Source organism: Oncorhynchus masou, chromosome 8 (assembly GCF_036934945.1).
Source record: "Oncorhynchus masou masou isolate Uvic2021 chromosome 8, UVic_Omas_1.1, whole genome shotgun sequence".
Taxonomy (NCBI): Eukaryota; Metazoa; Chordata; class Actinopteri; order Salmoniformes; family Salmonidae; genus Oncorhynchus; species Oncorhynchus masou.
The window spans coordinates 38,959,468-38,987,279 of record NC_088219.1 but is presented as its reverse complement, the minus strand read 5'-3'; the positions used below and the strand labels follow the sequence as shown (position 1 = coordinate 38,987,279).

The window sequence follows — 27,812 nt, the reverse complement described above, 5'->3', positions numbered from 1 at the left end:
TACATTATCTCACCGCTACTAATGAGATGGGTGTGCTTGATGCGTGTCAAGTCAGAGCTTCTCAAAGTCGGGCGTGGTAAACAGTGCACGCACACCTCATCTTTGCTGTCACATCCAGCCAGTATCGATATTTGGTTTTAATGCAGACGAGAGCACTAAAGCCAGCTTCACACAGATATGAGCTCGTACCACAAGTTTTATGGTGCTTTCAAGACAACTGGGAACTGAAAAATACGAGGTCAAATCATGACATCAGTGATCTTCAGGTCAGAATGCCGGCGCTGTAGAAAGAGGACCGAGTTCCTGAGTTGGAATTCCAAATTGGATGACCATTCAAAATGAATTTTCAGAGTTGTCTTGAATGCACTGATGTCAGAAGTCGAAGGGTTCCCAGTTGTCTTGAATGCACTGGTGTCAGAAGTCGAAGGGTTCCCAGTTGTCTTGAACGCACTGATATCAGAAGTCGAAGGGTTCCCAGTTGTCTTGAATGCACTGATGTCAGAAGTCGAAGGGTTCCCAGTTGTCTTGAATGCACTGATGTCAGAAGTCGAAGGGTTCCCAGTGATGTCAGAAGTCGAAGGGTGTCTTGAATGCACTGATGTCAGAAGTCGAAGGGTTCCCAGTTGTCTTGAATGCACTGATGTCAGAAGTCGAAGGGTTCCCAGTTGTCTTGAATGCACTGATGTCAGAAGTCGAAGGGTTCCCAGTTGTCTTGAATGCACTGATGTCAGAAGTCGAAGGGTTCCCAGTTGTCTTGAATGCACTGATGTCAGAAGTCGAAGGGTTCCCAGTTGTCTTGAATGCACTGATGTCAGAAGTCGAAGGGTTCCCAGTTGTCTTGAATGCACTGATGTCAGAAGTCGAAGGGTTCCCAGTTGTTTTGAATGCACTGATGTCAGAAGTCGAAGGGTTCCCAGTTGTTTTGAACGCGGCATTAATGCTCAGAGGCATATGGCCGGGTATTTATTCCCTTTGAGTCAGGAACAAAAAATGCATTTGGTCACATGACAGCACGATCAGCTGTTCGATTTCACTTACAGACATGTCAACCTAGCCAGGATCACAGTCAAACGGATTGGGAAGTGGGTCCCAAGTGCTCTTCCAATTCGGTCACTCATCTGTAGAATGTTTTTTTATTTCCCCTGCATGCTTGTGTTTGTCCAAATATGTCTGTTACAAAGGAGACACATTTTATTTTCATTACACAGAAAGTCAACCAAGTCCATTTTTTTTGTTTTACATCCATTGTGAACGACAACAGCTATTCTAAAATGTGAAAAAATCTTTCCAACACTCCCCCTCGATAACCACCAAGCCTTGGAATGAAATAGAACATTGTCATGCTCTGATCCCATGTCTCCACATAGTTTTGCGAACAGGTGTGGGCACAGTTGATGTGGTTTGATGTAGTTTACAATCAAAGTTACCTGCTGCAGTATATCTCAGAGTTCTGTGCTCAGCTCTTTTGCCGCCAATTGCTCTCCATGTATCATACAATGCTTCGATATGGCAGAGGGAGACACATTCATAACTAGAGTGCAGAGGCTGTTTCTGTATGACATGTTAGATTAAAGAATAACGACAGACACAAATGTCAAGACCAATAGCCATGTTCAAGCATTGTACAAGTCCCTACATACGGGGTCTGGGGAACAGCCCAGATAGTCGATTAACTATCAACTAGACTCCATAACAGAGGCCTGTGCGTTGTCCCGCCATAGATGGAGGCCTATCTGTGCAAAAACCCATCATTCAATCCCATGGAATCTGTTTTTCGTCAATATAGCCATGCTGTATGCCATGCTATATGCTGTATGCAATGCAATATGCTGTATGCCATGATGTATGCCATGCTGTATGCTATATGCCATGCTATATGCCATGCTGTATGCCATGCTGTATGCCATGCTATATGCCATGCTGTATGCCATGCTATATGCCATGCTGTATGCCATGCTATATGCCATGCTGTATGCTGTATGCCATGCTATATGCCATGTTGTATGCCATGCTGTATGCCATGCTATATGCCATGCTGTATGCCATGCGTTATGCCATGCTATATGCCATGCTGTATGCCATGCGTTATGCCATGCTATATGCCATGCTGTATGCCATGCTATATGCCATGCTGTATGCCATGCTGTATGCTATATGCCATGCTATATGCCATGCTATATGCCATGCTGTATGCTATATGCCATGCTGTATGCCATGCTATATGCCATGCTGTATGCTATATGCCATGCTGTATGCTATATGCCATGCTATATGCCATGCTGTATGCCATGCTGTATGCCATGCTATATGCCATGCTGTATGCTATATGCCATTGCCATGCTATATGCCATGCTGTATGCCATGCTGTATGCTATATGCCATGCTGTATGCCATGCTGTATGCCATGCTGTATGCCATGCTATATGCCATGCTGTATGCTATATGCCATGCTGTATGCCATGCTATATGCCATGCTGTATGCCATGCTGTATGCTATATGCCATGCTGTATGCTGTATGCCATGCTGTATACCATGCTGTATGCCATGCTGTATGCCATGCTATATGCTATATGCCATGCTGTATGCCATGCTGTATGCCATGCTATATGCCATGCTGTATGCCATGCTGTATGCCATGCTGTATGCCATGCTATATGCCATGCTGTATGCCATGCTGTATGCCATGCTGTATGCCATACTGTATGCCATGCTATATGCCATGCTGTATGCCATGCTATATGCCATGCTGTATGCCATGCTATGTGCCATGCTGTGTGCCATGTTGTATGCCACGCTGTATGCCACGCTGTATGCCACGCTGTATGCCACGCTGTATGCCATGCTGTATGCCATGCTGTATGCCATGCTGTATGCCATGCTGTATGCCATGCGTTATGCCATGCTATATGCCATGCTGTATGCCATGCTATATGCCATGCTGCATGCTATATGCCATGCTATATGCCATGCTGTATGCCATGCTGTATGCCATGCTCGGGGAATCGTGAGACAGAACAATATGTCTTTGTGAATAGCATCCCCTGACATGTATAGCGAACAAAAGTCAATACATGGGCATCTCGGCCCTCACAGCTAACATCCATTTAAGAGCATAACCCGGGGAGTTTTTGAGTCGTTCAGTCAGTTTCATCTTCATTGCTAGCAATAGCATACATTTTTTAGTTTAACAGTGTTATCTGACAAAGGTATTGATGTGAGTTGCTCTGCATCTGCCTCCCCACACCTTGTTTTCACCATATCAATTTTGGACAGTAATATCAAAGTCTCTGCAATAGTGTGTTATTTCACAGCGTAGCGTGCCTGGCCATTCACCGTGGGAATTATTCAAGTGCAACGGTTAAGTTTGGCCTTTTCCCATTATCTAAGGATGCTCTCTTGTTGAATTTGAGCTTTTAGATTTGAATCATTTTCATTGAGATTTTTAAGGTTGACCACATTGCAATGATTTTGAGATATGGAGACGATATATCTTCTTTTGTAGGTATGTTTTTTTCTTCAGGATTTTGGATATTCTCCCGTGACCCAATTTTCATATCCGGAAAACCCACATGGGGTCGTACCCCTAGTTTGGGAACCGCTGCTGTAGGCGGTCTCATAGTTGTTGGTAATCAGGCCTACGACTGTTGTGTTATCTGCAAATTGGTGATTGAGTTGGAGAAATGGGTGGCCAATCAGTCGTGGGTGAACAGGGAGTACAATACAGGGCGGGACTGAGCACCCTTGTGGGACCCCCATGTTGATGATCAGCATAGCGGAGGTGTTGTTGCCTACCTTCACCACCTGGGGTCGCCCCGTCAGGAAGTCCAGCACCCAGTTGCACAGGGTGGGGTTCAGACCCACATTTTAGTGGGTCTAGGCTATTGGTTAAGGTGGAGGTGATATGATCCCTAACTAGCCTCTCAAAGCACTTCATGATGATAGAAGTGAGCGCTACGGGGCGATAGCTTGTCCATAGACTGCTTACAGGGTAAGGAAACACATAGAATGTTGTAATTTGGGTGAACTATCCCTTTAACTTGTCAGGAAACATGGTTCAAACCGACTGTGGAGTTTATCATACAGGGATATGTAGTGGTTCGTAGGGACAGTGATGTAGGCTAGAGGGGGATGTACCACGTTCATAAAGCAAGGACTTCCTTACAAGATGCTAAGCAAAGGTATTGAACCGGAATATGTGGTGGTGCAGGTGTGGTTGAGAGGAGTGGTGAACTACTATAATATGTGTCAGATACTGGACCTGGAAGTGCTGGAAATGGTGGAGGGCCAGGATGGAAGAAAGGTAATGTGGTGTGGAGATGGATAGAAAAGGCCAAGTGATGGAACATCTGATAAAAATGAAAGATCTGGTGTGCCTGAATGATGTATTAATGTAGCCACAGGAAGAGTCTGCCTTGGACCTCACTCTGGTATCTAGTGCAATGGCAGGAATCTGTGAGTGGGAGGTATGGGAGGAGTCGACAGTGGGGAGTGACCATTATCCCATAGTATGCACAGTAGGCCAGAGGGAGGAGGAGGTGTCAATGGATAGAGTAGGCAGGTGGGTGTTTGGAAGGGACAATGGCATCAGTTTAATACCGTGTTCACGCTACACATTCCCCAAGGGCACCCCCCCCCACGCTCAACTTAAAAGATGGCGCACAGAATGCAAAAATATTCTTAGATATATTTAACCTCCACACATTAACAAGTCCAAAAGCTCAAATGAAAGATAAACACCTTGTTCATCTACCCAGCGAGTCAGATTTCTAAAATGTTTTACGGCGAAAACATAGCACATACAGTGCCTTGCGAAAGTATTCGGCCCCCTTGAACTTTGCGACCTTTTGCCACATTTCAGGCTTCAAACATAAAGATATAAAACTGTATTTTTTTGTGAAGAATCAACAACAAGTGGGACACAATCATGAAGTGGAACGACATTTATTGGATATTTCAAACTTTTTTAACAAATCAAAAACTGAAAAATTGGGCGTGCAAAATTATTCAGCCCCTTTACTTTCAGTGCAGCAAACTCTCTCCAGAAGTTCAGTGAGGATCTCTGAATGATCCAATATTGACCTAAATGACTAATGATGATAAATACAATCCACCTGTGTGTAATCAAGTCTCCGTATAAATGCACCTGCACTGTGATAGTCTCAGAGGTCCGTTAAAAGTGCAGAGAGCATCATGAAGAACAAGGAACACACCAGGCAGGTCCGAGATACTGGTGTGAAGAAGTTTAAAGCCGGATTTGGATACAAAAAGATTTCCCAAGCTTTAAACATCCCAAGGAGCACTGTGCAAGCGATAATATTGAAATGGAAGGAGTATCAGACCACTGCAAATCTACCAAGACCTGGCCGTCCCTCTAAACTTTCAGCTCATACAAGGAGAAGACTGATCAGAGATGCAGCCAAGAGGCCCATGATCACTCTGGATGAACTGCAGAGATCTACAGCTAAGGTGGGAGACTCTGTCCATAGGACAACAATCAGTCGTATATTGCACAAATCTGACCTTTATGGAAGAGTGGCAAGATATCCATAAAAAGTGTTGTTTAAAGTTTGCCACAAGCCACCTGGGAGACACACCAAACATGTGGAAGAAGGTGCTCTGGTCAGATGAAACCAAAATTGAACTTTTTGGCAACAATGCAAAATGTTATGTTTGGCGTAAAAGCAACACAGCTCATCACCCTGAACACACCATACCCACTGTCAAACATGGTGGTGGCAACATCATGGTTTGGGCCTGCTTTTCTTCAGCAGGGACAGGGAAGATGGTTAAAATTGATGGGAAGATGGATGGAGCCAAATACAGGACCATTCTGGAAGAAAACCTGATGGAGTCTGCAAAAGACCTGAGACTGGGACGGAGATTTGTCTTCCAACAAGACAATGATCCAAAACATAAAGCAAAATCTACAATGGAATGGTTCAAAAATAAACATATCCAGGTGTTAGAATGGCCAAGTCAAAGTTCAAGGGGGCGAATACTTTCGCAAGGCACTGTATGTATGTCAAACCACCACAAAGACACAGACGATATGTAGCCATTTTGTCGAACAAAAGACACAATCACAAACGCAGGATTAAAAGAAAAATAATTCACTAACCTTTTGAAAATCTTCATCAGATGACAGTAGTAGGACATGTTACACAGTACATTTATGTTTTTTTCAATAATATGCTATTTATATCCATAAATCTCCGTTTACATTGACGCCATGTTCAGAAAATGCTAAAAAATGTCTGGAGAAATTGTAGATAGCTCCGCCAGATAACGCCAGATAACAGCAATACACATCATAAACTTTGACTAAATATATATGTTCTACATATAGTTAGAAAGATACACTGCTTCTTAATGCAATCGCTTTGTCACATTTCTTTTTAACGTTACAGAAATCGTTCACTATTCAATAATCTGAGACGGCGCTCAGACATAAGCAATATTTCTCTGCTATGTTGGAGTCAACAGAAACACAAAATTACAACATAAATATTCCCTTACCTTTGATGGTCTTCGATCAGAATGTAGTGGAAGGAGTCATACTTACCCAAAACATTGTTTGGTTTCAAGTCGTGTGTCTTTGTATTAGCATATGCTTCAAGTTCCAGCTGAAATGCATCCAAAATGACTTCTGGTCCTGAACAGTTGCGCATCAAAACTTCAAAATTACATATTATATGTCGACTAAACTGGTCAAACTAAGTGCAGAATCAAGCTTTAGGATGTTATTAACGTACAAAACAATTGGCGATTCAACCGGACAAAAGCAATTCTTCTCAGACAATCTGGAAGGGGGGAATGACTGTGTACAATTCGCGCCCGAATGCGCATCTATTTTCTCGCGACACTCACAATTTTGCCTGCCAAAGGGTCAAAGCTAGCGGGATTTGCACAATTAAACGCTCTACTGATAGAGGACATCTCGCGGAAGACATAGAAACTGTTCCCAGATCCATAGCTGGTTGGGAAGGGTGGGGCGATGACTTCAAAGTTGGCCCAACTTTCTGGATGAGAAAATTAGTTTGGGAGATTGGCTGCCCTGTGAGTTCTGCTATACATACAGACATAATTCAAACGGTTTTAGAAGCTTTAGAGTGTTTTCTATTCAATAATAATTATTATATGCATATATTAGCAATTTTGGACAGATTTCTTTTCAGTTTACTATGGGCACGCAATTCATCCAAAGGGGGCAGTATTGTCCCGAGCCTTTACAGGTTTTAAGGAGCTGAGTGAGCAAGTGATGGCTCAGGTGGATATGTGAGGGGATGTGGAAAGTCTGAATAACTGGGTGAGAACAGCGTTAGTGGGGGCAGCTACTGAGGATATACCTAACAGTTCAGGGAGGAGGAAAGCAGTCCAATGATGGACGGAGGAGTGTGGGGCAATGGTGAGGAGTAGGAACAGGGTATTTAAAGTACTGAAAGGGAGGCATAACTTCCAACATCTGATTCAGTATATGCAGGCCCAGGCCCTGGTGCAGAGAACTATCCGTCAGGCAAAGAGGTCATCAGTTCTGTGACACCATTGGAAGGGCAACACCTGTGGAAGAAGTGTGGGGGATAATTAAGAGGATGAGTGGGGTCAGAAGGGAGTGGGATTATCCAGTGTTGACGAGTGGGAAGGATGTGGCAGTGACAGATGAGAGAAGGCAGAGATGATGGCCAAAGCATTTGTCCAAGTGCATAACTTGGCAAATGGGGCAGATGGGGAGAGAGACAACAGGAGAGGAGCATCCTGGAGTGCTGGATAGGAGGAAGGATGTAAATGATGCGTTGAATGCACCATTTACCATGGCAGAGGTGAAAAGGGCAATAGGTAAGGCTGGGTTAACCTCACCTGGGAAAGATGAGGTGTGCTATGTTATGTTGGCCAGTCTTAGTGATGAGGTACTGGATGGAAGGAGACAGTTGTGGTACCAATCCGGAAGCCAGGGAAGGACTCAACGGGGCCAACAAGCTATCGGCCAATAGCTTTAACATCGCATGAATGTAAGATTATGGAACGTATGATTACAGAGAGACTAACTAACTTCTTGAAGAGCAGGGGCCTTGTATCTCCACATCAGAGTGCGTTCAGGAATGGTAGGGGAACTATTGACCCAGTGCTCTCCTTAGAAGCAGAGGTCAGGAAGGCTCAGGTGAACCAGGAAACTGTTGCAGCTGTCTTTTTTGATGTGTCTATGATATGATGTGGAAGGAGGGGTTGTTATTCATGTTGATATAATGAGGGTAGGAGGAAGATCAATCATGATCAATGATGTTTACTCTCAGGTACGGCCGGATATTGGGAGGTGGTTATTTACAGAAGATGGGGCCTTATGGAAGAGGGGAAGAAATGTGCCATACATAGTCAGGAAGGTACAGAAAGCAATTGATGAGGTAGAGCGATGGGCATTAATGTGGGGATTCAGGTTCTCTGTCCAGGTTCTCTGTTCTCTGTTCTCTGTTCTTTACCAGGAAGAAGGTGGGAGATGAGGTTATATGGGAGAACCTTGGAGAGGGTGGGGGCCTTCAGGTTCCTTGGGGTGTACTTTGACACTAGGCTGACCTGAGCAGAACACATTGAGAGAGGGCTGGGAAAGTGTAAGAAGGTGCTAAATGTGATGCGCTGTCTGACGGGGAAGGAGAGGGGAGCTGGGTGTTCCTCATTGAGGACCATGTATGTTGCATTGATCTGATCTGTAATAGACTATAGCAGTATAGAGTATGGTTCGGCAGCCCAGACCTCATCTGTGATAGACTATGGCAGTATAGCGTATGGTTCAGCAGCCCGGACATCATTGGAAAGGCTAAAAGGTCTCAGAATATGTAGTGGGGCGTTTTGGACGTCCCCAGTGGCAGCACGATAGGTGGAGATGGGGGATATGCCATTGCAGATTAGGAGACAGTAGCTGGAAATGAATTATTGGGTCAACCTACAGGGACATGGGGTGTCATCCGGCAAAAGGTATTCTACAGGCATGCTGGTTAACATGAGCGAAGACAGAACACAAGCTTTTGGTGGGTGGGGTAATACCCAGGGGAAGGAGATGGGACTGTATGGAAGGGAGTTTAGTCCAACAGTAGCTATTCCTGTAAATGCACCGTGGCTCCTCCCACCTCCAGTAGTTAATCTAGAAGTGTTGGAGAGACTACAGAAAGATAGGGAGGGTGATGATCCATCTGATTCGTTTAAGAGAAGTCTGGATACTGTGTATCAGGATTTTGTGGCCATTTACACAGATGGTTCAAAAGATGCAATGACAGGACGTACTGGGTCAGCATTTGTAGTGCAAGAATGTGGGGTGGCAGTCAGGAAACGTTTTACAGATCATCTGACTGTATATATGGCGGAGCTGATGGCCATACTGTTGGCCTTGCAGTGGGTGGAGGAAGTCAAGCCACACAGAGTAGTTATTTGCTCTGATTCATGTGTAATGTTGAGTCTCCAGTCCTTTAGCTCACATAGCAGCCACAACCTGCTTTGAGGTACAACAAATCCATGGCAGGATTAGACAGATGGGTATACAGAGAAGATTTACTTGGGTCCTACCCCATGTGGAAGTGATAAGCAAGGCAGAGGCTAAAAGCCTGATATGGACAGTGATGGTGCAGAGATGGCAGGAGCAGTGGAATAGAGATACTAAGTGTAACGGTGGTGCGTGCTAAATAGTGTTTCAATCGGTGACGTCACTTGCTCTGAGACCTTGAAGTAGTAGTTCCCCTTGCTCTGCAAGGGCGGCGGCTTTTGTGGAGCGATGGGTAACGATGCTTCGTGGGTGACTGTTGTTGAAGTGTGCAGAGAGTCCCTGGTTCGCGCCCGGGTATGGGCGAGGGGACGGTCTAAAGTTATACTGTTACATAAGGACAGGCATTTATTTCAAGTACAGAGGAACGTCAGGGAGGGGAGGACAGTAGGAAGGGACAGAAGAGAAGAGGATATTTTTACAAGATTAAGGGTGGGACACGGCCGGTTGAATAAGACTTTAATTGTGATGGGAAAGCATCCAACAGGAAGGTGTGACTATTGCCAGGAAACAGAGACCGTGGAGCATGTATTACTACAGTGTGGAGGGCATTATCAGAGGCAAAGAGAGAGGCTGATATCTAGTATGTGAGTATACTGAGTACAACATCATTAGATTTAGTCTCAAATATGTTATCTTTGTTTAAGAGCAATGGGGCTGGTAGGTAGGATTTAGTTTCTCCCTGTCTCTGGCCCACACTCCAGTACAGCATGTCTCGGTAAAGCACCATACGTGGATGTCAACCGCCGATAAACCCCGAAGAAGAAGAAGAAGAAGCAGCAGCGTACCTCAAAACCGAGTTGTGATTGGTTGTTAACGCTGGCCTTCTTGGCGTCGCGTTGGATGTGGAGGCCTCGTGGTTTATAAAGAGCATACCAGGAGTAGTTGAAGCACGCTGGAATTTTGAAGTGGATTTGAAGAAATTAAAAAGACCGTCGGTATTATTGATGTTTGACGAAGAGTATCCCCATTCACATGTGAAGATGGGATGTGTTAGATATGCGGCGAGAGCTTTTGTGTCCAATCCGTTGTTTTGCCGGAATTGTAAAAGGTATGGACATGTATCAAGTGTGTGCCGGAGGAATGTTGAAGAATCTGAGGGTGTTCGATGGTGTAATTGTGACGGAAAACACATTCCCAATTCCCCGGAGTGCCCGTTTGTACACGTGTAAAGTGTCCAGGGCTACACAGCTGGGCTCCTACACTGATGCACGTGAAATAGTTGAAGGAGCTTAGGGAGCTGAAAATATGGCGGTGGATGCGCCGTAGACCGCAGATTCAGTGTTCAACAGTTAGGACCCAAGTAAATCTTCTCTGTATACCCATCTGTCAAGACCGTAGATTCAGTGTTGTTCAACAGTTGAGGGGAGCAGGTATGCTGATGGTGAAGGTGGATTTTTTTTATTGTGTTTATTGCAAATATAAATTGTACTGAACAAAAAGTCAAAGAAACTGGACATTGTAACGATACAGTATCTGCGGCTGAAAAGTTGGAGATTCCGGGACTTCACTTGTTTTTCTCCCGTTTTTTTATTAACAACAAATCAATACAGGAAGTACATGTGGGAACACAAGTGTGTGTGTGTGTGTGTGTGTGTATAAATAATATACAAAGGACAATTGGGCTAGGGGGTACAATATCACATTACACAAGGACCAGGACTTTACTGTTGAAGCATTGCAAAGCATGTCCGAAGATGCCCTTCCTGTAGGGATGGGCGTCCACAGTTGAAACTGAATAAAGGAGTACATTGAGTTTATTTTGTTTAGTTTTATTTTAATTATTTGGGCTGATATACAACCAAAACAGTAGGTGGCAGCATGCACATATAGCGTTCGTTTGGGGAGTAATATTTCAAAAAATAATAACATTTAAAGACTCCGTACAGTAGGTGGCGGCAATACACCATAATGTCTGCCTTAACACTTTAAAGAAGAACTCTAGCGTTCTACACACTCACAAGATGGCAGCGTCCTTAGGAAAGGTGTGCTCTTATCAGCTGCCACTGAATGCAGGGAGATTTGGCAGGTAATAGGTAAATTTCTATTTCAATGTGTGCTAGCTACACACTATTGGAAGAGTCGCAAAGACACCGTAGCTGTCTCGGTGGGAGAAAATGAATTCTGGTTTACTAATTTCATAAATTCTTGCAGCTAACATTAGCTAGCCAGCTAGTGCAAGCTAACTAGCAAGCGCTTACCGTATGATGCCAATATCTTGTTACTCGTGTCAACAAATCTACTTTTCAGCAATATAGTATATTATAGACTTTTATATAAACTAGGTGGTTCGAGCCCTGAATGCTGATTGGCTAAAATGTGTCGTATACCACTGGTATGACAAACATTAAAACAAATGTTATAATTACGTTGGTAACCCGTTTTATAACACCAATGGGGCACCTCAGAGGTTTGTAGTATATAGCCAGTATACCACAGCTAAGGGCTGTATCCGGGCACACCCCCTCGTGCCTTATTGTTTAAGTATACCACACCGACCTACTTTATGATTCTGCTTTGTCTGTCAAATTGTCAGTGACAGTTTCTGGAACATGCCTTAGTATTAATAGCCTTACAGACATGTCCAACCCGAACAGGAGGGTTGCTGTTTTTGTGAGTTCCTTTTTGCCTTCATCTGGCTGTCAAACAGCCACTCCTCAGTTATTGGTATAGTTTGTGTATTGTATCATAATGCCAATAAGTTTGACGCAGACAAGTAGGAAAAACTACATTTGAGTCCATCTCATTGGGTACATTTACAATATGTGCTGCTTCTCTGTCTGTGCAGTGACTGGCTCCTCCTCAGAGCACAAAGAGCCCGGCAGTTTCAGCAGTGGCCATGGTGTTCATTATCCAGTGGTGAGTTTCACAATGACATCCTCAGTCCCAGACCAGACCCAGGTTTTTACAACCCACATATTGATGACTGAGGCTGTTGACACACTCTTAGGCTACCTTCGCATTAGTCTCTGCTAATAAGATGAGCACACTTGGTGAACACACTAGCTTCACTACTACTACCCTTTACTACCCTGTATCGCTTACAAACGTTCTTTTAAAACCTGTTTGGGAATCTGTGTACCGCTGGCGGTACAATTTCCTGTCAAATTGGAGGGTGCGTAATTCAAAAATTTTGAATAGTTATTATAGTGGTTAAACATTTAGGTACATATAAATGTCTTATATTGGCTGAAAGCTTAAAATCTTGTTAAATTCTTATGGCTGGGGGGCAGTATTGAGTAGCTTGGATGAATAAGGTGCTCAGAGTAAACTGCCTGCTACTCAGGCCCAGAAGCTAAGATATGCATATTATAGTAGATTTGGATAGAAAACACTCTGAAGTTTCTAAAACTGTTTGAATTATATATGTGAGTATAACAGAACTCATATGGCATGCAAAAACCTGAGAAATAAATCAAACCAGAAAGTGGGAAATCTGAGGTTTGTAGTTTTCATGTCTTTGCCTATCCAATATACAGTGTAAAATTTGGTCCGATTGCACTTCCTAAGACTTCCATTAGATGTCAACAGTCTTTAGAACCTTGTTTCAGGCTTCTACTGTGAAGGGGGAGAGAATAAGAGCTGTTTGAGTCAGGTGTCTGGCAGAATGCCATGAGCTCAGTCTCACGTGCACCCGTGAGTTAGCTGCGTTCCTTTTCCTTTCTAAAGACAAAGGAATTGTCCGGTTGGAATATTATTGAAGATTTATGGTAAAAACATCCTAAAGATTGATTCTATATTCTATACATCGCTTGACATGTTTCTACGAACTGTAATGGAACTGTTATCTGACATGAGTGCCTCTGCCTCATGAATTTGGATTTGTGAACTAAACGTGTGAACAAAATGGAGGTATTTGGACATAAATGGTGGACTTTATCGAACAAAACAAACATTTATTGTGGAACTGGGATTCCTGGGAGTGCATTCCGATGAAGATCATCAAAGGTAAGTGAATATTTATAATGCTATTTCTGAATTCTGTTGACTCCAACATGGCCGTTATCTGTATGGCTTGTTTTGGTCTCTGAGCGCTGTAACTGAGATTATTGCATGCTGTGCTTTTTCCGTAAAGCTTTTTTGAAATCTGACACAGCAGTTGCATTAAGGAAAAGTATGTCTTTAATTCCATGTATAACACTTGTATTTTCATTAACATTTATGATGAGTATTTCTGTAAATTGATGTGGCTCTCTGCAAAATCACCGGATGTTTTGGAAGCAAAACACTACTGAACATAACTTGCCAATGTAAACTGAGATTTGTGGATATAAATAGGAACTTTATCGAACAAAACATACATGTATTGTGTAACATGAAGTCCTATGAGTGTCATCTGATGAAGAACATCAAAGGTTAGTGATTCATTTGATCTCTTTCTGCATTTTGTGACTCCTCTCTTTGGCTGGAAAAATGGCTGTGTTTTTCTGTGACTAGGTGCTGACCTAACATAATCATATGGTGTGCTTTCGCTGTAAAGCCTTTTTGAAATCGGACACTGCTGGGATTAACAAGTTTATCTTTAAAATGGTGTATAATACTTGTATGTTTGAGGAATTTATATTATGAGATTTCTGTTTGAATTTGGCGCCCTGCACTTTCACTGGCTGTTGTCAAATCGATCCCGTTAACGGGATTTCAGCCGTAAGAAGTTAATCTAACTGCACTGTACAATTTACAGTAGCTGTTACAGCAAAAACATGCCATGCGATTGTTTGAGGACGGCGTCCCACATCAAAATATTTTTTCCACCTGCACAGGTTTCATACATTCACATAAAGATTAAATATTCACTTACTTTTTGATAATCTTCCTCTGATTTGTCATCCAGAGTCACAGAGATAACATTTAGTGTCGTTTTGTTAGGTAAAATCCTTTTTTATATCCCAAAAAGTCCGTATAGTTGGCGCCATCGATTTGAGTAATCCACTCGTTCAACTTGCAGCGAAAGGAATCTGATAATCTACCCCTAAACTTTGTTTCAACAAGTCAAAATACGTTTGTATTTACAGAGTAATCAAACTATTCTCTTTCGGAAAGACGTATGTTCAATAGGGAACCGATTTTAGCTCAACTTCATCATGGCGCGCGATGATATGGATTTTCAAGACTGTCTTCATATAAAAACTCTTATTTCTTATTTGTTTTTGAAGTTACAAGCCTGAAACTTTGAACAGACTGACACCCCGTGGAAGCCATAGGAATTGCATTCAGGGAGCTATTTTACAATATGAGCTTTCTTTTACATTTCGAAGAGGATGGTCTCTCTCAAAAAAAACTTCTGCTTGGTTTTTCTTTGGATTTTTTCCTACCATATGTATTGTTACATTCTCCATTATTTTAACATTTCTATAAACTTCAAAGTGTTTTCTTTCAAATGGTACCAAATCTATGCATAACCTCCAATGGCCCCACAGGGGGGCCATCTCACCTCTGACACCAGGGTAGCAAATTCAGAGACGGTGAGGCCAGGTCACCTGATGCAGCACTCATCACTCTCCTTGGTCAAATAGCCCTTAGACAGCACTCTAGTCTTGAAGAAACTTTCAGTTCTTTATTTTCAATATTGACTGACGTTGATTTCTGAAAGTAATTATGGACTGTCATTTCTTTTTGCTTATGAGCTGTTCGTTCCATAATATGGACTTGCTCTTTTACCAGACATCTTTCTGTATACCACCCCTACCTTGTCACCACAACTGATTGGCTCAAACGCATTAAGAAGGAAAGAAATTCCACAAATTATCTTTTAACAAGGCACACCTGTTAACCCACTGTTCCTAGGCTGTCATTGAAAATAAGAATTTGTTCTTAACTGACTTGCCTAGTTAAAAAAAGGTAAAATAACAAAATTTGCTTCCAAAACATCCGGTGATTTTGCAGAGAGCCACATCAATTTACATGAATACTCATCATAAACGTTGATGAAAGATACAAGTGTTATGTATAGAATGAAAGATATACTTCTCTTAATGCAACCGCTGTGTCAGATTTCAAAAAAACTTTACGGCAAAGGCACACCATGCGATAATCTGAGTGACAGCGCTCACCTTACCTTTGATCTTCATCGGAATGCACTCCCAGGAATCCCAGTTCCACAAATGTTTGTTTTGTTCAACAAAGTCCCTAATTTATGTCCAAATTCCTCCTTTTTGTTTGCGCGTTTAGTCCAGTAATCCAAATGCACAAGGCGTGGGCACTAAGTCCAGACGAAAAGTCAAAAGTTCTGTTATAGGTCATAGAAACATGTCAAACAATGTATAGAATCAGTCTTTAGGATGTTTTTATCATAAATCTTCAATAATATTTCAACTGGACAATTCCTTTGTCTTTAGAAATTAAAAGGAACGGAGCTCGCGCTCATGGCTGCGTGCATGACTAAACTCGAGGCTTTCTGCCAGACCCCTGATTCAAACAGCTCTTATTCACTCCCCCTTCACAGTAGAAGCCTGAAACAACGTTCTAAAGACTGTTAACATTGCGTGGAAGTCTTCGGGAGGGCAATCAAACCAAATTTACACTGTATATTGGATAGGCAATCACTTGAAATACGACAAACCTCAGATTCCCCACTTCCTGGTTGGATTTTTCTCAGGTTTTTGCTTGCCATTTGAGTTCTGTTATATTCAGACATCATTCAAACAGTTTTAGAAACTTGAGTGTTTTCTATCCAAATCTACTATATGCATATCTTAGCTTCTGGGCCTGAGTAGCAGGCAGTTTACTTTGGGCACACTTTTCATCCGGACATGACAATAGCGCCCCCAAGCCATAAGAAGTTAATTGAAATGCATGCCAGGTGACTACCTCATGAAGCTGGTTGAGAGAATACCAAGAGTGTGCAAAGCTTTCATCAAGGCAAAGGGTGGCTACTTTGAAGAATCTTTAATATACAATATATTTTGTATTTGTTTACCACTTTTTTGGTTACTACATGATTCTATATGTGTTATTTCATAGTTTTGATGTCTTCTATTATTCTACAGTGTGCAAAATAATGAACCTGTAATGAGTAGGTGTACAAACTTTTGACTGGTACTTTATATGCGATACTTGTTAAGGGGAAATGCTTAAACTGTTCCTAATATATACCTCTGTGTATATTCAGGGCGAGGGCAGTTCAATGCAACCTCTCTAGGCCTTCAGGCTCGCGTCAGGCCCTTTCCCCTCCTCATCGCCACCGGCGGAGGCTACATGGGATACGACCAGTACGGTCGCTACAAGGACCGCCAGTTAACGAAGATTGGCGTGGAGGTGCCTCCACGCATCGCCAATGACACCCAGGTAGGGTAAATTCAAGTGTCAATCTACTGTACTGTATCTTTGGACCTGCTCATGGTCCCAGGTATGGATATTGTGCAGAAAAATATCACTTGTCTTATGCTTGCTGTCAACACTAATTCAGCGCACTGTTTACTGGTTGGAATTGAGTAGCTCACTTGAATTACAACACTGCAGCCAGGAAAATCCACACTCGGTATGATTGAGCACCATGGTTTTTCAGTCCCTCCGTGTAAGACCAACGCTCAACCTCAAGTTGACACCTCTGGATGCTGAGAAGTGTGTACATTGCTAAGACTCAAAGGATGTGTGTGTTGTGTGATTGAGCTCCTACGTGTTTGTCTGTCGGATGCTGTCCATTTGTGTTCTTCCTCGATGCTGCTCTTTCTTTTCTTCCTGCTTGCTGGCATTGTCTGTGTTCTGTTTCTCTGTTTTGCGTTGTCTGTGTTTTGTGGATCCACAGGGAATATGTTTGTGTTGCCATAACGCTGTTCCTTCCCCAATAGTTGGAAAGTACCTACCCTCGTGTTCAAGATGAGCAGCTGTTGCGAAATGCATTGCTTTCACATGAAGACATTTTCAGTTCTGTTGCACCTATCTAGGCAAAATGCCAATGTAGGCAAAATGTTGTTTGCTGAGATCACAACATTGCTTTGAATTATATCAGGTATTTTGGCTTCATCAGTTTAAGTTCTCTGTGTTAGTTCTGTTTTTCTGAGTGCAGAACTAGGCCTATTTGTTCCTCAGTTTGGGCCTCTAATGCCCTACACGTTTTTGACTTAATCAAGTTGGTTTGGAACAGATCCAGAAGTGATACTGAGGCTCCTTCTGTGAGATTTGACTGTTAGATTAGTGACGAGCGAGGAGGGTCACCGTTAGTGTCCATAGTGTCGGTGTCATATAGGAGTAATCAAAACAGGCCCTTTGTCTGTGTGCCATAGGAGTAATCACAACAGGCCCTTTGTCTAGTGTCCATAGTGTTGGTGTCATATAGGAGTAATCACAACAGGCCCTTTGTCTAGTGTCCATAGTGTTGGTGTCATATAGGAGTAATCACAACAGGCCCTTTGTCTGTGTGCCATAGGAATAATCACAACAGGCTTCACAAAGCTTATTGTTTGTTTGCTTAGGCTATTTAACATGGGAGAGCGCCAAGTGACACCATAGGTGATGTCATTGCAGATAACTTCCGTAACATCGGATGGACTAATCATAGGTTATAAGCCTGTTTTTCATGCAGTTTCAGGGACTTTTTCCCTCTTTCTGTAGTGTTATCATCCATGAGTGCATTAGATACTGTACAAGTCAGACTTGAAAATCACCTATTTCTATAACGGTCCATTTTAAAGCCTTCAGGGCATTTACCAACATGAATGTCAAGAGGATCACAGCGCTGTCGAGACAAGATGCAGCAATAATGTAGCCTATACATGAAGCAATATAGATCTCACTTCTTGCACAAATTATCATGGGTAAAGCCCAGGTTGCAGTATTGTATTTGCAAGTGTGTGTGTGTGTGTGTGTAGGCATAAAGCAATGTGTACATTTGAGGTCAAGTGATAGCCTGAAAGGTATGTTTGGGAATTGCCAGGAACCTCGCGATATTATCGCAATACTTGGGTACCGATACGTATTGCGATTTGTCACGTTTCCACACAATGTATTCAGACCCCTCGACTTTTTCCACGTTGTTACGTTACAGCCTTTTCTAAAATGTATTACTTTTTTCCCTCATCAATCTACACACATTACCCCATAATGACAAAGCATAAACAGGTTTTTAGACTTTAAAAAGAAATATATATAGAAAAATGTATCACATTTCCGTAAGTATTCAGACCCTTTACTCAGTACTTTGTTGAAGCACCTTTGGCAGCGATTACAGCCTCAAGTCTTCTTGGGTTTGACGCTACAAGCTTGACACGCCTGTATTTGACAGTCTCCCCCCCCCCCTTCCTCCTCTGCAGATCCTCTCAAGCTCTGTCAGATTTGGTATTTTATTAGGATCCCCATTAGCTGTTACAAAAGCTGCAGCTACTCTTCCTGGGGTCCACACACTAATATCATACCCCCAAGACATGCTAAATACACCAAATAAAATGCTATTTCTTTAGTATGAGGACATTTTCTATTCTCTTTCCCACTCTGTAGATTCAGTGCCTTTGTTCACACTATGGACTTAAGTCTCTTATACTTTCCTACTACTGTACTGCTAAGCGAGAGACTTGCTTTTGACAAAATTCAACCCGACAAAACATCCCGTTTTTAAAAGTGATATGTAAACTGACAGTTTGGTGGTCTTATTTGCTGTAGCTACAAAAGGGTGATTATTTATTCACCAAAACTGTAATACATTTTTGCTTATTGTGAAATGGACTTTTTGGGGGGCCTGGCCAGCAGACTTGCTCAATAGGAATCTGCAATGAATAGAGTGTGGGGTGAGGTTCCCAGTGGAAATGCAAGCTCATTGACTGGTATGGGGGATTGTTTTGGAGATTTTCCTTGACTGCAAATGAAGTTCTCGCCATATTGTAAATAACCATGGAACCGCAAACATGATGGACTTTCGGTTCCACCCCCTGTGAACTGTTCAGTACAACATGCCACGAGGGAATTTGGCAAGCGTACCTTCCTGAAGTTGTTGACTTGTTGTGCTGGCAAGTTTGCTAGCAGGCCTTAGCTGTTGGCAGTTTCATACTGTATTTTGTATTTTGAAATGTGTATTTAAATTACTTTAGTATTTTAATGTACATTTTTACGGCCTGAACTACAATCCAATGTATTTTGTAACAAGATATTTCTGAAACTGTAATTTGTTTTCAAAATAGTTTTCTATATAATTTTTTTTTGTGCGATTCACAATTTTCTGGCCCCATTTCACCCTGCATTCGTATCAGAAGTCTCATGGCACTATGGTAAGTGTCTACTAAATGAACACTTGCAAAGCACGCTGGGTATTATTTGAATGAGCTCCACCCCTGAAACAAGGCCTAAAATAATAACCAATGTGGAGTTGTTTAAGTTATGGTCCTTTTATCTGACACACTTAAACAGAGCGACTGAGTCGGTGCAGTCATCTAAGGTAGATAAACAATCACCGACATAGCAAGTGAAATGTGTTTTTGTTACTGTTGCTGTTGCAAATGTATTTCGAAATGACTGACTACCTCCAATATATCTGTATTTAATCGTAATATAATACTTTGAGAAAGTGTTTTGGTTTGATATGCTGGTCTTTAGTGTCTTGTATTTGTAACAAGATACATCAAAATGTATCTTTGGCCCAGCTCTGAAATATTTAATGTGACAAATAAAACTTAAAAATACCGTTTTATAGAAGGTAATATAAAAATCCAAACTGGTCCGTGAATGAATACCGTGGTAGTTTTTATAGTTTATCGCTCAGCCCTAGTCAACACACACAACCCATTGGAACAAATACATAGTTTGCCCCACGCTTCTCAAAGAACCAAATGCACATGCCCTCCTAACAATGGTCTGAGTTTTTCTCCGGGTGAGTTTGGGCTGAGACGTGACTGGAATGGTAATGAGCAGCCTGGAGAGGGGCCCTCACTTTTCCCTCGGACAAGCCAAATGCACAATTCAGAGGCAGCTACAGGGATGGGAGCGTTCGCTGTTAGTCTCACTCTCTAGTCTCTACCCAAATAGGAACTGCTAAATCTCTCTGCAAAGAGTGCCACTGAGGTATTGGTGCAACATATTTTACATTTGTGTGGATGGATACGTTTAAATATTTCATAACACCTTATTTTGATACTGAGTCTGTAGAGCATCTACAGATGGACTACGATTTCAACTATATCTACTAACCGTAGCTCTAACTAGTGATGCACCAATACAACATTTTTGGTCATTACCGATATTTAACATTTTTGTTGCCTTTTAATCATTCTAGTACTGTTAAATAGTTAGACCACTACGTCCATGTGTGTGTAAGGCACTGCATCTCCGTGCAAGAGGTGTCACTAAACTCCCTGGTTTGAATCCAGGCTGTATCACATCCGGCTGTGATTGCGAGTCCATCTGTGAATCTAGCCACAATAGTGGACTTTGCGGTTAGCTTTCAAAATAAAAGTACCTCATTGACAGTGATGCAAATTAGACAAATAGTAGAATTATGCCATAATTGAATAGATCATGCTAAACGAGGTTGGAATGTTATATAAAATCAACAAGACAATAATTTGACGACAATCTGCAATCACACTGGATGTATTATACTTTAGAATTGCATTGGGGGCATACTTATTTTACTGTACATTCTTAACTATGATTGTGTATCAATGACATGGTGCATCAGTCTATTTGGTGACACCCAGAGAATATTAGCATCGTAGCTCTTGCTGGACTCTGAAACAACTGAGTTGAGCCACATGTATTGTCAACCTTTGTATTGAACACTTCCAGAGGCAAAACAATACTGCGTGGATGTTTTGGAGTCTGATAACTCTGAGGATGACTTTGGGAGAAAATATCTTGGGTATTGAGTAGATTGATAACCCATTGCATTGATCCCCAATCCTTAGGTAAACCTGTACACTGCAATATGAATGTCAATACACACAATAGCCTGACTGAGGTGATTTCACAGTCCCGCAATAGCTACAATGCTAATATTTGTGTAAACTCTTCAGTTGTGTTCTGTGCGTGTCACCGAGTAGACTGATACCTAATTTCATTGCTTCACATTCCAACCTTATTTAACATTATCTAGTCTAAATATGGCATGATTCCACCAATTGTAACCTTCATCGCTTTCAAAGAGGTACTTTTATTTTGAAGGCCAACTGCAAATTCCACTATTGTGCCTAATCCTTATTGTGACGAGCTTCACAACACAACCCGGTCTGGCCGAGCCTCACTAGCCAGCTGAAGCTAGCTGGCTGCTTATAACGATAACCCTGTTGCCCAAAGCTAAGTAGCTGGCTAGCTATTTATTAGGCGAACAACATGTGGCTAACTAGCTAATACTTACAAGGATTCCTAGTTCATAGCTAAGAATAATGAAATGACTGCCGTTTCTACTGGTCATTGATTTCAGGCTATTGGTGCTAGCTAGGTACCAAGCTAAAGCTAGCTACCACAGACGTTGCGGTCGAACAAATAATGAGTTATTTCCAAGGCCGTATTGTAAACACATCTTTCGTGGCCGGTGTTTGCTTGTTTGCAGACATTTTGTACAGCTTTGATCGTGCTACTGATAGAAGTGGTGGTGCTTGGCTTGCACATGCAAATTCAGAACACACAACATTCTATAATAGAACTGTTATTTGACATGTATCTTTTGACACGTAAAGACCCAACGGCGTTTCATAGTATGCCGTGATGCTATTACTGTGTAACTCTGGTAGGGCAATGTGTACCGGTGCTCGACCAGTCGGCGAAAGCCAACATCACCCACGACAAAGATTGATTTTCAAGGGCAATGAATTCTGTTATCTTGGCGTTGAGTTGTCATGCTGAAATGTTGTTACTCTTTCAACTGACTGCTGGACCTGTTGACTGCTGGACATGTTGACTGCTGGACCTGTTGACTGCTCGATCCACACAGCCGACATTGTGGGCTGGGTTAGAAATGCTGTGTTGCATGTGTAGCGTAACATTTTATATGGCGTCATTACGTCACCTACCTACCAGATATAGGTTTGCACTAGAGGTCGGCCGATTATGATTTTTCAACGCCGATACCGATTATTGGAGGACCAAAAAAGCCGATACCAATTAATCGGCCATTTTATTTAATTTTTTTGTATTTTTTTTTTTTCAATTAAAAATGTATTTGTAATAATGACAATTACAACAATACTGAATGAACACTTTTAACTTAATATAATACATACATAAAATCAATTTAGCCTCAAGTAGATAATGAAACATGTTCAATTTGGTTTAAATAATGCATAAACCAAGTGTTGGAGACAAACGTAAAAGTGCAATATGTGCTATGTAAGAAAGCTAACGTTTCAGTTCCTTGCTCAGAACATGAGAACATATGAAAGCTGGTGGTTCCTTTTAACATGAGTCTTCAATATTCCCAGGTAAGAAGTTTTAGGTTGTAGTTATTATAGGAATTATAGGACTATTTCTCTCTATCATTTATATTTCATTAACCTTTGACTGTTGGATGTTCTTATAGGCACTTTAGTATTGCCAGTGTAACAGTATAGCTTCCGTCCCTCTCCTCGCTCCTCCCTGGGCTCGAACCAGCAACGCAACGACAACAGCCACCACATCGAAGCAGCGTTACCCATGCAGAGCAAGGGAAACAACCACCCCAAGGCTCAGAGTGAGTGAAGTTTGAAACGCTATTAGCGCAAGCTTACTAGCCAGTCATTTCACACCAGCCTCATCTTGGGAGTTGATAGATTTGAAGTAATAAACAGCGCAATGCTTGATACACAACGAAGAGCTGCTGGCAAAACGCACGAAAGTGCTGTTTGAATGAATGTTTATGCGCCTGCTTCTGCCTACCACCGCTCAGTCAGCTACTTAGATACTTGTATGCTTGTATGCTCAGTCAGATTATATGCAACACAGGACACGCTAGATAATATCTAGTCATATCATCAACCATGTGTAGTTAACTAGTGATTATGACTGATTGTTTTTTATAAGATAAGTTTAATGCTAGCTAGCAACTTACCTTGGCTTACTGCATTTGCGTAACAGGCAGTCTCCTTGTGGAGTGCAACGAGAGAGAAGCAGGTCGTTATTGCGTTGGACTAGTTAACTGTAAGGTTGCAAGATTGGATCCCCGAGCTGACAATGTGAAAATCTGTCTTTCTGCCCCTGAACGAGGCAGTTAACCCACCGTTCCTAGGCCGTCATTGAAAATAAGAATGTGTTCTTAACTGACTCGCCTAGTTAAATAAAGATTAAATTAAGGTGTAAAAATATATATATATAATAATAAAATGTGCAAATCGGCGCCCAAAAATACTGATTTTCCAATTGTTATGAAAACTTGAAATTGGCTCTAATTAATTGGCCATTCCGATTAATCGGTCAACCTCTAGTATGCACGTCAGCTTTGACATTGGCGTTAAACTAGACTTTGGGTAGATACCGATGTTGTCATTCTAGCTGATATCGTCCCATTCCAGATATTTTCACTGTTTATATCGTGCATCCCTAGCAACATCGGTAACCTTTACCGGAACCTTAGCAAGCAGTTGCTTATCAACAGATGGTTGTAGTTTGTTAGTACTATCTGTAAATCATCTACCGATGGAAAGTCCAGACTACTCCAAATAAAATGACCAAATATTTAAATAGGCTAATTGTGGCGCTTTCTATCTCTGCTCATGGATGCATGTCGGCCTAGTTGAATACAGTTCATCACCCCAAATCGTTAAAGAATCCTTAGTTGCTACATTTTTTTTACTTATAAATTTAACGATAAACCCATTGATTCTAGAAGAATATAACTTTTATAAATGCTTCATGAGCTTAGTTCAACTGTCCTACCCCATCAGAACTCAAAATATAAGCTTGTTTTAGGTCAGTTTGGAAACAACATATGTTAACAAACATTGTTTAAAACTATACATTTGATATCATGGATGGTCAGTCCTTGTACCCATAGCAGAACACTTTATTGTATCAATTAAGGATTCTAGCTTTTAAGTTAGCTCTGCTGTAAACTTGATGAATGATGAGATATTGTACAGCTACAGCAGATTTGTGTGTCTGGCCCATCGGGCTACTTTTTCTGATGACATCATCCACCAATGACACTCTTGAATGTGATATCTGCCCACCCTCTAGTCTCTTAAAGGGCTTGTCTAGTCAGCATGCAGCACATTGTTGTGAGAGTAGAGCCTTCACTTTTAACTAGCACGCAGTGAGAGACCTAACTTCGCCTTTGTCAATTTTATTCACGTTTCAGACAAAACACAGAGAAGGTAAGGTTCTGAGTTCTTTTTTAAATAAGCTCAATACTGTTTGATTAACTTGGTATAATGCATTAGCTGAAATACATAACTGTTTATGGAAATTGTTCAATGTCTTCTAGTTAAACCGAACAGTGTTTTAATATGGAACGGTTACAGTAAAGTGGTCAAAAACCTAAGTGGATTTAGGGATAAACAATCTGTACTGAAGTTTATATCTGCACAGTTCCTGTGTTTACGGTAACTGTTTTACATGAGTCATCTCACAGGGTACGTCGTCTGTAGCATCAGTATTTCAGATAAGGAAGTGGGTCCTGTTTCCTGCTTTTTGTGGCTTTTAGGGACCGCCTTCCTGTTTGGCCGAGACAGTTTTGTTGAGAGACTAATAGAGTAGGAACTCGACCCTTAAAGTCCAACATCAGACTGCTAGATAAACGATAGTGAGAAAATAGTTGCACACTGTTGGGAGTATAATAGGCCTATAGTGTGCGACTATTAGCGTTAGCGCAATGACATGCTAGCTGCTCCCATAGACTTCCTGTCATTGAGCCAATGACTATCCATTTAAAAGCGTGTCTTGGAAGAATACATGCATACATGCATACATGCATACATGCATACATACATACATACATACATACATACATACATACATACATACATACATACATACATACATACATACATACATACATACAGTTGAAGTCAGAAGTTTACATACGTTTAAACTTGTCACAATTCCTGACATTTAATCCAAGTAAAAAAATTCTGTTTTAGGTCAGTTTGGATCACCACTTTTTATTTTTAGAATGTGAAATGTCAGAATAATAGTGATTTTATTTCAGCTTTTATTTATTTCATATTCCCAGTGGGTCAGAAGTTTACATGCACTCAATTAGTGTTTAGTAGCATTGCCTTTAAATGGTTTCACTTGGGTCAAACATTTCGGGTAGCCTTCCACAAGCTTCCCACAATAAGTTGGGTTAATTTTGGCCCGTTCCTCCTGACAGAGCCGGTGTAACTGAGTCAGGTTTGTAGGCCTCCTGACAGAGCTGGTGTAACTGAGTCAGGTTTGTAGGCCGCCTCGCTCGCACACGCTTTTTAATTTCCGCCCACAAATGTTCTATAGGATTGAGGTCAGGGCTTTGTGATGGCCACTCCAATACCTTGACTTTGTTGTCCTTAAGCCATTTTGCCACAACTTTGGATGTATGCTTGGGGTCAGTGACCATCTGGAAGACCCATTTGCGACCAAGCTTTGACTGATTTTTTTAAATTTTTTTTTATTTATTTTACCTTTATTTAACTAGGCAAGTCAGTTAAGAACAAATTCTTATTTTCAATGACGGCCTAGAATTGTGGAATTGTGATGCAGTGAAATAATCTGTCTGTAAACAATTGTTGGAAAAATTACTTGTCATGCACAAAGTAGATGTCTTAACTGACTTGCCAAAACTATAATTTGTGGCGTGGTTGAAAAACAAGTTTTAATGACTCCAACCTAAGTGTATGGAAACTTCTGACTTCAACTGTATACACGCGTGCACGCACACACAGTACCAGTCAAAAGTTTGGACACCTATTCAAGGGTTTTTCTACGTTGTAGAATAATAGTGAAGACCTCAACTATGAAATGGCACATATGGAATTATGTAGTAACCAAGTGTTAAACAAATCAAAATATATGAAAGATTCTTCCACGTATCCGCCCTTTGCCTTGACAGCTTTGCACACTCTTGGCATTCTCTCAAACGGCTTCATGAGAAATGCTTTTCCAGCATTCTTGGGGTTCCCACATATGCTGAGCACTTGTTGGCTGCTTTTCCTTCACGCTAAAAGTCCAACTCATCCCAAACCATCTCAATTTTGTTGAGGTCTGGTGATTGAGGAGGCCAGGTCATCTGATGCAACACTCCATTACTCTCATTCTTGGTCAAATAGCCCTTACACAGCCTGGAGGTATGTTGAGTCGTTGTCCCGTTGAAAAACAAATTATAGTCCTACTAAGTGCAAACCAAATGGCATGGTGTATCGCTGCAGAATGATGTGGTAGCTATGCTGGTTAAGTGTGCATTGAATTCTAAATAAATCACTTAGTGTCACCAGCAACCCACCACCTCCATGCTTCACGGTGGGAACCTCACATGCAGAGATCATCCGTTTACCTACTCTGAGTCTCACAAAGACACGGCCGTTGCAACCAAACATCTCATATTTGGACTCCTCAGGCCAAAGGATAGATTTCCACCATTCTAATGTCCATTGCTCGTGTTTCTTGGCCCAAGCAAGTCTCTTCTTATTGGTGTCCTTTAGTAGTGGTTTCTTTGCTATTTCACCAGTCTTCTCTGGACAGTTGTCTGTTACTTGAACTCAGAAGCATTTATTTGAGCTGAGGTAACTCTGGGTCTTCCATTGCTGTGGCGGTTCTCATGAGAGCCAGCTTCATCATAGAGCTTGATGGCTTTTGCGACTGCACTTGAAATAACTTTCAAAGTTCTTGAAATGTTCAGCATTGACTAACCTTCATGTCTTAAAGTAATGATTTCATTTTGCTCATTTGAGCTGTTCTTGCCATATGGACTTGGTATTTTACCAAATAGGGCTATCTTCTGTATAACACCCCTACCTTGTCACAACACAACTGATTGGCTCAAATGCATTAAGAAGGAAAGACATTCTGATGATGGACTGTCATTCTCTCTGCTTATTTGATTTGCTCTTGCCATAATATGGTATTTTAGCCATATTTGTTATCTTCTGTATACACAACTGATTGGCTCAAACACATTAAGGAAAGAAATTAAAAATACAGAAATTGTCATATACATTCATTAAAAAAATACCAGTGTTTTTCATCGATTTAAAGATGAACTTCTTGTTAATTCAGCCACTTTGTCAGATTTCAAAAAGGCTTTACGGCGAAAGCCTACCATGCGATTATCTGAGGACAGCGCCCCGCATACGAACATTTTACAACCAAGTAAAGGAATTATAAAAGTCAGAAATAGTGATAAAATTAATCACTTACCTTAGATCTTCATATTGTTGCAGTCACAAAGAGTACCAGCTACACAATAAATGTTGGTTTCGTTCG

At 41.5% G+C, this 27,812-nt stretch overlaps 1 protein-coding gene across 6 annotated transcripts in view; it reads left to right on the top strand.

Moving 5' to 3' along the window:
• Window positions 1-10,377: 10,377 nt before the first annotated feature.
• The window catches only part of pisd (phosphatidylserine decarboxylase), a 48,017-nt gene continuing 30,582 nt past the window's right edge, over window positions 10,378-27,812 (top strand). Inside the window, exons 1-3 of one of the 6 annotated variants that reach the window (XM_064972418.1) lie at window positions 10,378-10,575; window positions 12,313-12,383; window positions 16,633-16,808. In XM_064972418.1, coding sequence (XP_064828490.1) covers window positions 10,472-10,575; window positions 12,313-12,383; window positions 16,633-16,808 — 351 coding nt within the window. In that variant the 5' untranslated portion in view covers window positions 10,378-10,471. Of the gene's footprint in view, window positions 10,576-11,448; window positions 11,561-12,312; window positions 12,384-16,632; window positions 16,809-20,405; window positions 20,511-24,614; window positions 24,731-27,812 lie in introns of those variants that run through there. The other 5 variants (XM_064972419.1, XM_064972420.1, XM_064972422.1 and 2 more) reach the window with 5 other exon arrangements.